Source organism: Populus euphratica, unplaced genomic scaffold (assembly GCF_000495115.2).
Source record: "Populus euphratica unplaced genomic scaffold, PopEup_1.0 scaffold3.1, whole genome shotgun sequence".
In the NCBI taxonomy this organism is placed as follows: domain Eukaryota; kingdom Viridiplantae; phylum Streptophyta; class Magnoliopsida; order Malpighiales; family Salicaceae; genus Populus; species Populus euphratica.
The window spans coordinates 988,665-1,003,007 of record NW_011499847.1 but is presented as its reverse complement, the minus strand read 5'-3'; the positions used below and the strand labels follow the sequence as shown (position 1 = coordinate 1,003,007).

At 35.7% G+C, this 14,343-nt stretch overlaps 3 protein-coding genes across 4 annotated transcripts; all 3 read left to right on the top strand.

Moving 5' to 3' along the window:
- Nucleotides 1-377: 377 nt before the first annotated feature.
- Nucleotides 378-4,129, top strand: LOC105139863 (NAD(P)-linked oxidoreductase superfamily protein). Of its 2 annotated transcripts, none has more exons than XM_011046492.1 (9): nt 378-916; nt 1,893-1,977; nt 2,179-2,295; nt 2,450-2,514; nt 2,634-2,722; nt 2,812-2,891; nt 3,033-3,144; nt 3,539-3,658; nt 3,756-4,129. In XM_011046492.1, exons 1-9 carry the CDS (start codon nt 610-612, stop codon nt 3,939-3,941), a joined length of 1,161 nt encoding a protein of 386 aa, XP_011044794.1. In that variant the 5' UTR covers nt 378-609; the 3' UTR covers nt 3,942-4,129. The 2 variants fall into 2 exon arrangements, with proteins under 2 accessions (XP_011044794.1, XP_011044803.1); XM_011046501.1 differs by lacking the exon at nt 378-916 and adding an exon at nt 1,121-1,624.
- A 687-nt stretch (nt 4,130-4,816) lies between these two features.
- On the top strand, nt 4,817-7,912 carry LOC105139856 (uncharacterized). Its single transcript, XM_011046480.1, has 7 exons — nt 4,817-4,937; nt 5,133-5,211; nt 6,131-6,280; nt 6,701-6,774; nt 6,912-7,030; nt 7,300-7,383; nt 7,559-7,912. Exons 2-7 carry the CDS (start codon nt 5,205-5,207, stop codon nt 7,662-7,664), a joined length of 540 nt encoding a protein of 179 aa, XP_011044782.1. The 5' UTR covers nt 4,817-4,937; nt 5,133-5,204; the 3' UTR covers nt 7,665-7,912.
- Nucleotides 7,913-8,630: 718 nt separating this feature from the next.
- LOC105139850 (60S acidic ribosomal protein P2B-like) lies at nt 8,631-9,422 on the top strand. The gene is made up of 3 exons (XM_011046467.1): nt 8,631-8,804; nt 8,907-9,133; nt 9,240-9,422. The coding sequence occupies exons 1-3, from the start codon at nt 8,717-8,719 to the stop codon at nt 9,264-9,266; spliced, it is 342 nt and encodes a 113-aa protein (XP_011044769.1). The 5' UTR covers nt 8,631-8,716; the 3' UTR covers nt 9,267-9,422.
- The last annotated feature ends 4,921 nt before the right edge of the window (nt 9,423-14,343 follow it).

Sequence of the window (14,343 nt, the reverse complement as noted above, 5' to 3'; positions counted from 1 at the left end):
TTGATTCGGAAACGGTTTTAAATTGAATTGAAAAGAAAATATTGATCTATAAAAATTACGTAGTTAACTTGGTAAATTTATTCATCTAGCCTGACTTGACCAGGTCAAATTAATTATTGTTTATTTACGGAGTGGTCTTCTAATCGGGTCTGACAAGAACAGTTCTCATCTCCACTTGGGCTTTGACCACGATGGACTTGCTTAGTCTCAGTGACTATCTCCTCTCATCTGGCTTGAACTTTACCCCATTTGGTAATGATTTCACTTTCCTTCTCAGTATACTCACACTCGCTTTGATATCAAACTCATCACCTCTCGTTCCTCTCAACTCCATATCCCTCAGGTTCTCTAACAAGTATAATTGATAATGGCGAGAAGCTTCAATATACTTTTAGATTTTCTACCATTCATTTCCCCAGAATAAAGAAAACCTTGAGGAATACACGTCTTCTGTGCAAATATTATATACAAGATAAATTTTGTTTTCGTGGAAACTGAGGGTATAATAGTCAATTACGAATATAGGATATTTTCTTTTTCGTTCTGAGCGCCGAACACCTTATCTATCATCTTCGCTTCCGTGTCTGGAACATTGTAGACGCTAAAAAGATGGCAGCGTCCTTACATCACGCTGTCCCCAAACTCACTATAACAACTGCAGCTCGTCCCGAGTCAAGACGGAGCAGTTTCAATCTAGTCAGGTGCTGCGCGCCGACGACAACAACAACCACAACTGACGCCGGGGCTCAGCGAATCACGGTGAAGAATGGGAACGACTCGCTTGACATATGCAGAGTCCTTAACGGTATGTGGCAGACTAGCGGCGGTTGGGGCCGAATCGACCGGGACGACGCCGTCGAGGCAATGCTTCGCTACGCTGACGCTGGTCTCTCCACCTTCGATATGGCCGATCACTGTAAATTATCCGAAACCCTTGCCCTTGTTTTGTGGTTTTTTTATGTACGTGGTGCGTTCTCATTGGCTTGGAAAGTCCTGGCCCGTTTGCTTGCCACGTCGGCTTTCTTAGTTTACTTTGTTTGTTGCAGTAGTATTTGCGCATTATCCACTTTTTTCTTTCTATTTGTAACAATGTAACCGTTTAAATGACATGCTTTGGCCAAAATGCCCCCACTTCCTCTCATAATTGCAAAGACCTTTCTATAGAATCAATGGTGGAAGCAAAGACAAGGAAGCAGATAAGATGAAAGAAAACCACTGGAAGGGAAGAGACGGAGTTATGGGGTTTAAAGAAGCAAAAACAAAAGTCCCTTTTGTAATCTTTTTAGTCTCTTTGGATATTAGGCTTTTTTGCAATTGAAAATGGCAGAGCTTTTATACCAACCATTTAGCAGCTTCAGCTTTAATGGAATGAAACTGGAAAGTAGAAGAGTTGGTGATGTAAGAAAAGTAACCAGTTTGAAACCATTGCAATGTGTGTTGACTGAGGATAACAGGAGAATTGTGGTGGTGAAGAATGGAAAAGACTCATTAGATATGTGTAGGGTTGTTAATGGGATGTGGCAAACAAGTGGTGGTTGGGGCAAGATTGATCGTGACAACGCCGTTGATGCTATGCTCAAATATGCTGATGCTGGATTGACTACTTTTGATATGGCTGATATATGTAATGAGCTTATAAAGAAGTAGCTAGTCCTCCAATACTGTTTTTTTGTGTGTTGCAAAGATTGCAATTGATGCTTAGACTTGGAAATAAGTTTTAATTTAATTGGCTTGAGTCAGCAGCAACTTTACTGCTTATGAACTGGATAAACAGAAATGTTTTATAGATATACATACATTATGGTATAATGATGATATTGGCAGTCTATTATTTTTAATATTTGCATCCAAGAATTGGGTCCCTCATTGTTTCAGTTCTTATGACTCTGCAGATGGGCCTGCTGAAGATCTCTATGGCATTTTTATCAACCGAATTCGCAGAGAGCGTCCACCAGAAGTCCTGGATAGGGTTAGAGGGTGAGTCATAACCACTTTGTTAATTGGCATGTATTATTTTTGAGTTGGGAAGAATTAACTTTGGTGCTTATCTTGGCTTACATGGACAAGAATTTTATTGATGTATAACATAGGAAGGATATTGTAGAATTTATGTTCACTCTAGAATAAAGGAAGGGAACTGTGGAGTTCATGCTTACCTCCGTATATTATGCAATGCAGCCTTACAAAGTGGGTTCCACCACCCGTTAAAATGACTGGTAGCTATGTCAGGCAGAACATTGACATTTCAAGGAAGAGGATGGATGTGTCATCCTTGGACATGCTTCAGTTTCATTGGTATTGCTCTTTTGTTTCTATTGTATTTGGACAACATTTCTCTAGATTTCGGACATTCAACATCAGCACTTTCTATTGATACCTGTTAGATATTGTTGAATTTTTCTGAAACTAATGATTTGTGCTTTTCTATTTTCATTTTTATCTTAAATAGGTGGGACTATTCTAATCCTGGCTACCTTGATGCCCTTAAACACTTGAATGACCTAAAGGAAGAAGGTTATAGTTATTTATTTTGGCAATTCAAATAAGGCTTAATTATTTATCTTGCATTCTTATGGGCACGTGAGTCCATATATCTTTGATTTGATTGCATTACTTCAGCAAGTTGCATGCAGGTAAAATAAAGACTGTTGCTTTGACAAATTTCGACACAGAGAGATTACAAATAATTTTAGAAAATGGAATTCCTGTTGTCAGCAATCAGGTATTATCGATCAATTTCTTGTTTTTGTCACTCCCATCTCTTAATGTAGCTTGTAGCTCATGTAAACTAGTATATTGTGATTCCATCAGGTGCAACATTCACTTGTGGACATGCGTCCTCAACAAAAAATGGCAGAGCTTTGTCAGCTTACTGGAGTTAAACTTATCACGTCTGTTTGTCCCTCTTTCATTGCTCACGCATAGAAATATGATTGCACAAATAATATTCTGTATTAGCCTTTTGGCTTGCTAACAGAATTTACATTATCTGCTGTACAATTGAGCATTGCTTGGATAATTAATGAATGCAGGTATGGGACGGTAATGGGTGGACTGTTATCTAAGAAATTCCTTGACACTAACTTATCCATTCCTTTTTCTGCCCCACCATTAAATACTCCTTCCTTGCAGAAGTACAAAAGGGTAAGAGATAAGAACTCCATTGAATACTGGCTTTATTTTGTCCATGGAAAAATAACGGTTCATATCTACTTCTGTTGTGAGGAGCAGACATGCTACTTTGGTAGCGTGAAATAAGACCACCTTTAATAAGGAAACTGTTTTTGTTTAGTGAGTTTACTAAAATGTCAGATTTACTTCTCTTTGGAAGTTGGTCACAATTTGAGGAACAAAAGTCTTGGATTTGTGATTTTTTCATCATCTACCCGCTCTTTTTTCTCAGATAAGACTTCTCCAAAATTATTTTCGCTGCAACCCTATGATGTATGAGAGGGGGAGAGATTTAAAGCTTTGAATGTTTACCATTGTAATAGTATGCTTAGATTCGTGCCATAAAATTGTGCAAAATACATGACAGATGGTTGATGCTTGGGGAGGATGGAGTCTCTTCCAAAGTCTGCTGCGTACACTTAATAAGATAGCCTCTAAACACGGGGTCTCCATTCCAACTGTAGCGGTGAAGTACATATTAGATCAGGTATATTTCAGCACCTCCTAAGTGTTCATTTCTCTTTGATGGTAGAATTTCTCGCTGACCAAGGATTTTTCTTCTGGCATGTCTTGTATAACTACAGCCAGCAGTGGCAGGATCCATGATAGGTGTTCGACTCGGTTTGGCTGAACACATCAATGACGCCAATGCTGTGTTTTCACTGGTCCTCGACGAGGAGGATATGAACAGCATACAGGAAGTTTCCAAAAAAGGGAAGGATCTGTTAAAAGTGATTGGCGACTGCGGAGATGAGTATAGGCGCATATGAATTTTGCATGCACGTTTCCGTCACTGGTGTTTTGAAAGTGCTGTGATCATTTTGTGTATCAATGTGAATTCTGTACATTGCAAGGTTTCGTTATGTAATATTTATGATTTCTGTATATTTTAATAGAGTTGAAATGACACAGGATTTTAAAACATTCAGCTTTGCGTCATCAATAATAATATTATTTTGATCAGGATCTTGTCAAGTTTGCATAAAAATATGTTACTAGGCTGGCTCTGGTCTGCTGCTGAAAAGAGATTAGCAGAAGATAATAATAAATTCTTGGGCAAGGTATTTTAATTTATAATTTTTGGTGACAGTTTATTATAGGTTGCATTTTATACTTTTGGGTGGTGTGGCATTGTGGTTGAAATGTTTTTTTTTTTTTTTAATAATTTGTTTTATTTATTTTTTAAAATAAAATAATATTATTTTAAATAATTTTTTTAAAATTACTAGAATTAATATATTCGGGCCTTTTTAAAGTTTGCTAGGTTAACCTTGCAAATTAAAACTCTTAAATTGATTTAAAATGAAATCAGACCAAGAGTAAGCTCCGCTCACCATGTTTGACAATTATGTTGATGGAGTTGTTTTCAAAAAATAAAAAAAATTGAAAATGCTTTTGGGTGGCCTTATTAACACTTTTGGGCTTAATATATCGCTCTTGGAGCTTCGAACTGGATTTGTATATTGAGCCAGTATAATTTATTGGGCCTGTTTTTATCTGTGGCCCATTTATCTCAGCTTTCTTTTTTCGTCTCAATTTTTTCCGTTCGTAAAATCAATCACTGACAGTACCTGTACGTGCTCCCTCTTTCCCTCAGCACTAGTTGACCGTAAGTCCATAAAAACGAGTTTCATTTTAATTTGAAATGGATTATATGCATTCATGGCTTTCAATACACTAAAAATGAGCTCGACATGGCCGTAGTTGAATAAAATTTATCACTTAGTTTCTTGCACTGCCACTGTTTGATGAAATGCCGCAATGAGGTTGTCTTTCAATCTAAGCACCCCATTTGCATGTTGATCATTCTTATCTTGTTTTTTGATGTAAACGAGGAATTCCGTTCTTTAACTTTTGATTTATTAACCACGTATCTAGCTTTGTAGAGTTTGCTCTGCGGTTATGGGGCATTTTTTCTCGTGACTTGTTAATTCTTTTCTTGTTTTTGTTCTTTCTTGTGGTTTACAGGTATTGATACTTGATTGAACATATTTATTTTTTGGTGGTTGAAGACAAAAGAGTTAAAAGCAATTATGGATGGTACGTGAGCTCTCCTGCTTCCTTTTGTTTTGTTTTTCCTCTTTTCTGTGTGATGAATCTATGTATGAAGAAATGCTTTTATGATTTTTCATATTTTTTCTCTTCGGTAAATTGGATGTGAAGATATGGGTTCTAGCTTCTGTGTTGTCAGTCTTGCTTCTGAGAAGTTGAAACTGGTCATGTCTGTGGTCTCAAAAACAAGGAAAAGAAACAGATTTCAAAGTGATAATTGAACAGCTACTTTGTTTGGGAATTTTGTTGGAATATGCTGTGAGCGAAGTAAATTTAGTTATAGATTCTATAGAAGTAATATTAATGTTAAACTATCCAGATAGAGCTATTGAAAAAAATAAGCAAGTTAATGGCGTTATAGCTCTGTTTATGATAAAAAAATCAACTCACTAATATTTGGAGAAAGTCTCAGTGTTGATATAGTGTCAAAGGATCTATTAGGGACATAGTAATAATCAGTAAAAACTATATACGAGTGCCAAATCTCTTCAAACAAGTTGAAACTTTATTGAGATGAAGTTTTCTTTTTTCCAGTATACCAGAATTGGCATGGATTCTGCCAGTCGATTTTTAAAAATATGACTTTCTAGCTCAACTGGACTGTTTAAAAACTGTCGAATCATTAATCTGTTTAAATTCACACTTGCATGCGCATGTGATGCCTGCAGGCATATGTTTTGAGTTCCATTCATTTCAGCATATATAAAAGATTTCCAATTTGGTCATTAAGGGTTTTGGAGTTACTTGTTTGTTCATAATGATTTCTTTCTTCCAACTATGAAGTCAACTGCAAATTGCTACCTAAGTTATGCTTCATCGCATTCCTTTTTCATATTAAGAATAAATATTTTAAAAACTTTAAACTGAGATATATTCTCAATTTGTTGCAATCTCTTGTGGTCTTCAGTCGATGCACAGCCGACCATGGATGAAACTATATTGGTTGGAGATGATCTAATGATGGGGCCACCATCCCCAATCATCCCACCTGAAATTGCCTCTCATGTTCTTGAAGGTGTTGATTTGTGTGATGGGATTTTAAGGAACCTATTCTTATGTAAGTTTTCGTTTCCTTCCAATCAATCTAAGTTTTGTTTGGCCAAATTGTTCTGTGCTCATTAATGGCATCTGACCAGAGTCTTTGTACAAAACAGCTGTAAGCATGACTTCTTGATTTTGTAAGATGACTAAAGTTAGTGGTATTAAAGGTCTTTGTAAGCCTATGCATATGTAGTACTCAACTTGTCTGGGTCTGTTCTGGTTCTATGTGGTAGCTCCACAGACTGACTGTTGGATAGACGTCCCTCTCTCTTACCTATTTTCTGTAGTGTATAATCAAGTTTAGTTGTAATATGAGATTTTCTGTTGTTGGGTGATACATTGACCATCTTTTTGTTGTGTTGGAGGCTAACTTAATGCCATACTGACGGGGAAAACAACTTCATTTGTAACTAAATCTTCCTGCTTTATGTTGTAGGCTTGCAGATCAATGATATTGAGCCTTTCTGTCAAGATGAGCTTGCTTTGTATCGACAATGTGCTGAAAGGAGGGTGAGATTGATTGTCTTTTCACTTCTGTTTCTATTAGATGTACTCTTTCTTGGTAGTCATATAATTTGTAAAATGCAGATTTTTGAAGGTCTGTTGATATCAACATTTTGATGTTTGTTTGAAAACCTGAGTTGCAGGATAAGGAACTAAGGCAACGCCTACAAGACAGTGAGCGCAAATTAGGGTCATCAATGCCTATAGATGAAGCAAAGGAAAGAGCTTCTCAGCTTGAATCAGAAGTTACATCTTTGGAGAGGTATAATCTGGATTGATGGTTATGTTGAGTAGTTGTTTAGAGAAGTTACATCTTTAGTGAGCGCAAAATTGGGGTCATCAATGCCTGTGAAAGTTTTCTTAATAAGAGCATGACTAACACTATAATGTCAGTACAATTTGGCCTTATAGCTGTTATAATTAATAACGTCCATGTATATTGCAACTACAATATACATGTCATGTATATTTCTCATATCTGGTTTCTTATATGGAATCATTACTCATCTTTGGAGATCACTTATGTGATAGGCGCTTGATTCTTGCAAGTGGAATTGAAGGCATTGAAGGATTTCGCCAGAGATGGAGCTTGCATGGTCGTCTAACAGATACCAAGTAATGTTTGTACCCTCTTACGAAATGTCAAAATTATATTTTTGGATTTGGTGGGTTGTGGTCAAGTGCTCAAGGATTGGAGAGAGAAGATATGCTTTCAGATCATTGTTGAGATAAGATACCAATTTCTACTCATCTACTACCAAAGTCTGACTTCTCTTCACTGTATATGCAGAAAAAGGTTAGAATCCTTAACGCAGGGCATCGAGAATAAAAAGAACGAAGTGAAAAACGATGTACGGGCTCCAAGTTCAACAACCAGAAGATGGTTTTTCTGGTGACGCTCTAATAAGAACACTCGCCTCACTTACTGCTAGACCACACCAATCGATGGTTATAATAATAATAGCAGTAGTAACAACTATAAAAGAACAAGTGGTTGTGAAAGGAAACAGTGTGATTCATGTGGAGGTGATATGGACATCAGAAGGGATTAGATCAGCTTTGTTCTCGACAATGGCTAGCATACAAACCATGCAATTTGTCATGAAAGTTTATATGACACTTTGCTCTCGGAGCCACTACATTTGTTTTGTCAAGTTACTAGATTTTGAACGAAACAACTAAACCAAAATCTTGACAAGGTGTCCTCATTAAATCAATGTTAATTTTCAATTACAATTATGAGTTTCTTCGATCAACCTTCCAAGTTTTACTGAGTTTGAGAGTGCATTAACCTTAAAGTATTTGTTTATAAATATATTAAAATAATATTTTTTTATTTAACAAAATTATTTTACATTAGCATATTAAAATAATTAAAAAAGTTAAAAAATTTTGATTTAAAAAAAAAACACTTGATGTTTATATTGTGTTTGGTGGTGTACAGTTTAGTATCCACCATAGTAAAAAACATTAAATGTTTAATAATTTAAGAGTAAGTTTTAAAAAAGATATATAATATTCTTACAATGAAAAATACAGAAAATAGTAGCATTTTTTGTTATTTAGGTACTGTTCGACATAAACAATAATTTTATATTAAATTATGAAAAAAAATTGAAATATTTTTTTTTAAATAATTTGAAAAAAAAAATACTCCCTCAATATCCATGCCAGCCAGACGGTCCTTATCCTTGATTTGTACACGGTGATTACCTAAACCATGATATGTACATTCCTCCCCCTGCAACCAAACATAGGAATACCAAAACCAGGGACATAATCGGCAAAACAAACAATGAACGGACAAGATTTAATCACACAATCTCACCCTTGACAAGCCCTAGATATAAACATATACACTTATACCTGTTTCTACCGTCTGTCTCCAAAACCCTAGGTAGTAGCAGCCTCTATTGCTAGTTTCTATCAGCGCCTCTTCCTAACTAAAATGAAGGTTGTCGCCGCTTACTTGCTCGCCGTTCTCGGTGGAAACACCTGCCCTACCGCCGAGGATTTGAAAAACATTCTCGGATCTGGTACTTTCTTCCTTCCTTCTTCACATTAGGTTTTCATTTTTGTGTTTTCAGATTCTTGTATTTTAATAAATTGATTTTGTTTTTTTTTTTTCGGATTTGCAGTTGGCGCTGATGCTGACGATGACAGGATCGAGTTGCTGTTGTCCAGTGTCAAAGGAAAGGACATCACTGAGCTGATTGCTTCCGGAAGGGAAAAGTTGGCTTCCGTTCCTTCCGGTGGTGGTGTTGCTGTTTCTGCCGGTGCTGCTCCTGCTGCTGCTGGTGGTGCTGCTCCTGCTGATGAGGCTAAGAAAGAGGAGAAGGTTGAAGAGAAAGAGGAGTCTGATGATGTAAGCGATCCTTTTCTTTCTTGCTATAATTTTTCCTGGCTTGTGTTAGTTTTAAACTTGCCTATTTTTTACTGAAGGGAATGTTTTATTGCTGTCTTTTTTGCAGGATATGGGCTTCAGTTTGTTCGATTAAGAGATTTAGTTTCGAAGAGGTCTTCTTTTGCCTAAGTTTTTATTTGTAGTTTGCTATTATGATATTAAGACCTTGTTTTGGGCTCGAACGATTTTTGGATTTTAGATAATTGAATGTTAAAATGTTTTTAATATAATTGTTAATTTTGGATTACCGTTATCGTGTGCTTGTTATTTTCTTTTCTGTTTGTTTGCTGGAAGTGTTGATTGTTGTTGTATCAATAGTTGGTTCGAGGCTTTTGCCAAGTCTGAAAGTTTTGTGGGTTTATTTTTGTGCCGGATAACATATTATTTCAAAATCTGCCTCCAAAACCCTAGCAAGTAGCAAATCGTACAAGTCATTAGAAACTCAAAAGGCCTGCCGTTAAGCACCATTTTGCTGGAAACAAAAAATGTTTTGAGGGTGTTAAATTAAATTATGGATATGTATTCGGTGAAACCAGCACCAAAGTTCTTTCTTGATGATTTATTATATGAATTGTTTTCCTGGGTAGTTGATTTTTTTGCACGTCTGCTGGCTTTTCCTGGTGCATTTTTAAGCAGCAAGGATTTATCAAATGTCATGTAGTCTGATGTTTGCTTGTAGATTCCTGTCCTTTAAAGCTTAAACTCTTCCAATTGACCTAACATTTTGAAGTCTGGTTTCTCACCTGGGCTCTATACAATACTGGACCATGGTGAGGAAAGACTTCTGAAGTATGGGAACGGTGCAAATTCGAATCTTTCACCAGTGTTTGTAATATTTTCAAGGAATAGTCGACATGTAGTGGTCTCAATCTACAGTACTGTCTATGGTAGTGCGATGGTTTCTAGTGTTTAGTTGCTTTTTTAAAGATTATTTTTCCGTGTTTTTTAAAAGTGTATTTAACTCGTAAAACAAGTTTGCCCTGAGAGATGTTAATTTAGTGTTTTTTAAAATAATTTTAATGAGATAATGTTAAGAATAATAATAAAAACTAAGAATATTTTATTTTAATATGTTTTTAAGTGAGAAATATTTAAAAAAATACATTTTGCATTTCAATCTCAAATATTCACTGCATGAGTAAAATTATAGTTTTTTTTAATTATTTTTGTTTCAATTTTTTTTTGAAGTTTTCAAATTATTGTTTTGTCTGGTTTGGTCACGCACAAACACCAGATATGGATGGCCAGTCAGTGCAGCAATAATGTTTTCGTGTCACCAAATTACCTGAGGGATTTAAGCTGTTGTTGGAATGTTGTGCATATAAAAGGGATTAAAAGAAAACATTCTCTCGAGCATTGCTCGCTCCTCCTACTAGTTTGGTCAATGATTACCTCCGAAGAAAGAAGCAACGCTATGTGAAGAACATGGAAGTAACCAGGCTATATCCTTGTATTTTGCCACAAAAAAACATGTTAAATTTGCAAAAATACTGATACTCAACAAAGAATATTAATAATCTAAAATAAACCTCCCTATGAGTTCCATTAACTATTCATTTACATGCCCATTTCAGATACAATCAATCTGACCTGGATTTTCATTCCACCGGAGTCATGTGGCGGAGTAGCTGGGACACTTCAGGGCTCTATTGGTGGCCTTTTTTAGATTAACCAGAAATCACATATCGCCGTGTCCACATCCATTATCAAATGATGAATAATTACATGTATAATGAAAGTCTAATATTTTGGAAAAATCATAAACAATACAACAAGCAACGATGATCAAGACTAATCGAAAGCACACAAGTAGGAGTCATCTTACGAGCCAACTAAATCCTCGTGTTTATTTGAATCTTATGAATTGCGTGCTCTTTGAACAGATGGCACCCTATAGCTAGCCTCCTACTTTATGCTTCAGAGCATGCACATTGGAGGTACCATGCAATCCTTCACTATACATTTTGACCTCATTTCTTCTAGGGGAAAATAAATCCTCCGGAGAACTGATGGGAAAATAGCCCTGAAATGGGCAACCAACTAAATGCTCAAAATAAGGCTGAAATTAGAATGTGATTTAATTGGCTTTGAGAAGTCTTGAGGTTCCAATTTGGAAGGATTACAACAAGATCTGGAATAGAGAGATTTTCTAGAATTGCTAAACCTAATCTTGCTATCATGTTCTCACCAAGCATTTCACCTAGAGTGTTCATCAAGAATATGCCAAGAAGCTACTGAAGGACCTAGATAACAGTAATATAGTGATAATAGTAAGGAAGAAAATACATGGCTGGTAGTTCTTTTTCCTAAGCGTTACTTGCAAGATGATATTGAACTCCTCCTTTAAAATTTGATATTCATCCTTGGTCTTGCAAAAAGCTGCAAAGCACCTGGAAAAAAATGAGAGAGCTTTTAACAAAGGACAAAGAAAGCGTATCCTGGGTTCCAGCATCACCAGGGGATGAACATCAAATGATGCATCATTGAATGTTTTTTTAATAACCTAGGACTATATATTTTTGCCACAACATGACTAAGCTATAAAAAAAAAAATATGGGAGAGCAGATCATATAACTCAAACCACAAGGTACCACTTGTTTTCTTCTTGAAATTATTAGATCTACACAGAAACTCATTTATAGGTTCATGTTATAAATTTGATAAATTAATTTAATCTAATCTAAAATAGTATTGTTTCAATATTTTTTTTTTTAAATATTTAAATAATATCATTTAAAAAAAATAAAAAAAATCAAACTAGGTTTTGACAGGACCACGAGTTAATCTATCGGGTCAATTAAATTAGTATCATCCGGTTTAATTTAAAACTCAACCTGAATTAGATCTCATATATCACTGGATTTATCCTTCAAGCTGGTATAGGAAAGAACAATTTAAAAATTAAAGTTAGTCACAGCTGAATTAAAATACTGTTGCTATAAAATCATGTTTAGGAAAGAACAATTGAAATTAGTCAATATGAAATTATAAAAGATGATGAATAAAACGAGGTGAATGTATTACTAACTTTCATGATTCTAAAATGAGAGCAGGGCACTTATCATACCTGTCCTTGTCCATGTCCTTGTCTTCACGACTAGCGAGGGCCATCCTATGGCCACCAATACTGTAACACCAAATGCAGAGGATTAAGATTCAGTCTACAATAAATGGATCAATCAGGATCAAGTGCCAGTAAATTTTAATGGCATTTCCTCGTTGGTATCCACGGGTTGAGTCTTGCAAAAAATGTATCCGAACCATAACTAAACCCTATCAGATATAAACCAAACCCGAGCCGATCGAGTTCTAGGTATCTATAGGGTATTGGTTAGGTATCCATACCCAAACTAGCTCGAACCCGAACCATAGAAGATAGTATTGCTATGATTCTCGCATGTACCATTTCACAAAAATCCACACAAATCCATCGAAAGACTGCAGGTCAGAATTTTACTTGGCTTAGCACCTTAAAATTAAGTTCTACCCTTTGGTTACACATGTCTGTCTTTATTGCTCTACTTCTAAGATGATTGAACACAGGCACACACTGATTTCTATATTTTTGGTTCCCCAACAACATAAAAGTGATGTACTGAATGAATTATACCAGTGTAAAAGCACAGGTTATAAGCACACTTTAATGGCAAGTGATCAAAATCTTGTGTATGCACAGACTGAATCATCAAGGATCAGATGTTAGCATCCATGATGACATAATTGTTTGTCGACGAAGTCTCTAGCTGCCAATGAATATAATACTTCATAATGTTTTGGACAGTGAGAAACGGTGGTTTCCGACATTCTATATAATCACCTGCAGTTGATGTTTCAAATTATGCTCCGGCCACAGGTAATGCATACTCTCATCTCTGTAGCTTCCATCATTTTGTGAAGTGCTATAAGACATGCGTGCGCGTAGCTAAGTTTATTGATAATCTTTACTAAAAGTTGTTTTCTAGAATTCTATTCTGTAAATTGAAAGTCCATTCGTTTTGGATAGAAACCAAACATGCGATGAAATCGAAAGATCCGATGAGTACAGAATGCTCCCTGTTATTAAATAGAGCTTCCTACATGGTTTAATATGTATTAAATTCCATGCACATTGATGTCTAGAATGGAAAATTCTCAACAGAAAAGGGCAGTAAATAGGAAAGACAGAGAATCAAGTTTCAAATAGATTTCGACATCAAGGAAGTAAAGAACAGGTTACCGAGAGCTAGCGCCTTTGATCTGGTGAGCTCGGTCGATAACTTTGGGATAGTTGATATCAGGTTCATTGCTGGAGACATGACCGGATCAGTTGCTCAGAAATCAGTTTAGAAAATAGAAAAATAATAATGTTTAACTAAGAGAAAGCTGTGAAGATTGTTTGGGAAGTACAGGTATCTGATCAATGCTGCTATAGAATTTTCAGCATCACTGCAAAATTTGGTGACCAAATCAATCACAAACTGAGGTTTCACTCTTGGTAAATCAAGGATTTCATCGAAACGACTGCTTAATATCCCCTGTGATGAACAAAAAAGTTGGTGAAAAATGCAAAATCTTTTAGCATTTTCTTAGGATAAGTGAAAAAATTGAGACAATATATACTCTAACATGAAAGCAAACCCTCTATTTCCAATTTTCCATAAGATAAGCCACAGAATTTCCAAAAAAATTACCATATGTTTTTTTTCTTTTGGTTAATTTTCAGTAGGAAACTTCCCATCTTCTTTTATTGGTCGATGATAAACCAAAAACTCGCCCTTAACCTTCTTACATGCATGTGATGATACCATAAAAGAGGAGGAAAACTTCATAAGAGGAAAAAAGAAAACCTCGTTTGTAGTTGTATTATACTTTATTTGGAGAAAGCAATTAAGCTCTTGAAAGACTTAAGAACCATGGTCTGCATTGACCAATTTATTGGTCAGTGTTTCCTTTTCCTCTGTTTCCTTCTTGAACAGTTTCACACATTAACCAAACAATTTATGAACAATGTTCCCTTGTAGTAAAAAAACTCAAGACCGCAAAGAACTTACAGCCAAAAGAGGAGACATAAGTGAAAAGAAGGTGATATCTTTCTAGCAATTAAGATTGAAGATCACATCAAATTAAAGAAATGAGAAGAAAAGGGCCATACTCCACCTTTTCATGCAAATTCTTGAGAAAGTCCCCCCCC

What these genes read in the sequence shown, in the direction of transcription:
- LOC105139850 (XM_011046467.1), top strand. Translation starts at nt 8,717, where the DNA reads ATGAAGGTTGTCGCCGCTTACTTGCTCGCCGTTCTCGGTGGAAACACC. An exon ending in GAAAAACATTCTCGGATCTG is followed by an intron (nt 8,805 to 8,906) that starts GTACTTTCTTCC and finishes TCGGATTTGCAG; the next exon opens with TTGGCGCTGATGCTGACGAT. An exon ending in AGAAAGAGGAGTCTGATGAT is followed by an intron (nt 9,134 to 9,239) that starts GTAAGCGATCCT and finishes TCTTTTTTGCAG; the next exon opens with GATATGGGCTTCAGTTTGTT.
- LOC105139863 (XM_011046492.1), top strand. Translation starts at nt 610, where the DNA reads ATGGCAGCGTCCTTACATCACGCTGTCCCCAAACTCACTATAACAACT. An exon ending in GTCCTGGATAGGGTTAGAGG is followed by an intron (nt 1,978 to 2,178) that starts GTGAGTCATAAC and finishes TATGCAATGCAG; the next exon opens with CCTTACAAAGTGGGTTCCAC. An exon ending in GACATGCTTCAGTTTCATTG is followed by an intron (nt 2,296 to 2,449) that starts GTATTGCTCTTT and finishes TATCTTAAATAG; the next exon opens with GTGGGACTATTCTAATCCTG.
- LOC105139856 (XM_011046480.1), top strand. An exon ending in GAAGTTACATCTTTGGAGAG is followed by an intron (nt 7,031 to 7,299) that starts GTATAATCTGGA and finishes CTTATGTGATAG; the next exon opens with GCGCTTGATTCTTGCAAGTG. An exon ending in GGTCGTCTAACAGATACCAA is followed by an intron (nt 7,384 to 7,558) that starts GTAATGTTTGTA and finishes CTGTATATGCAG; the next exon opens with AAAAAGGTTAGAATCCTTAA.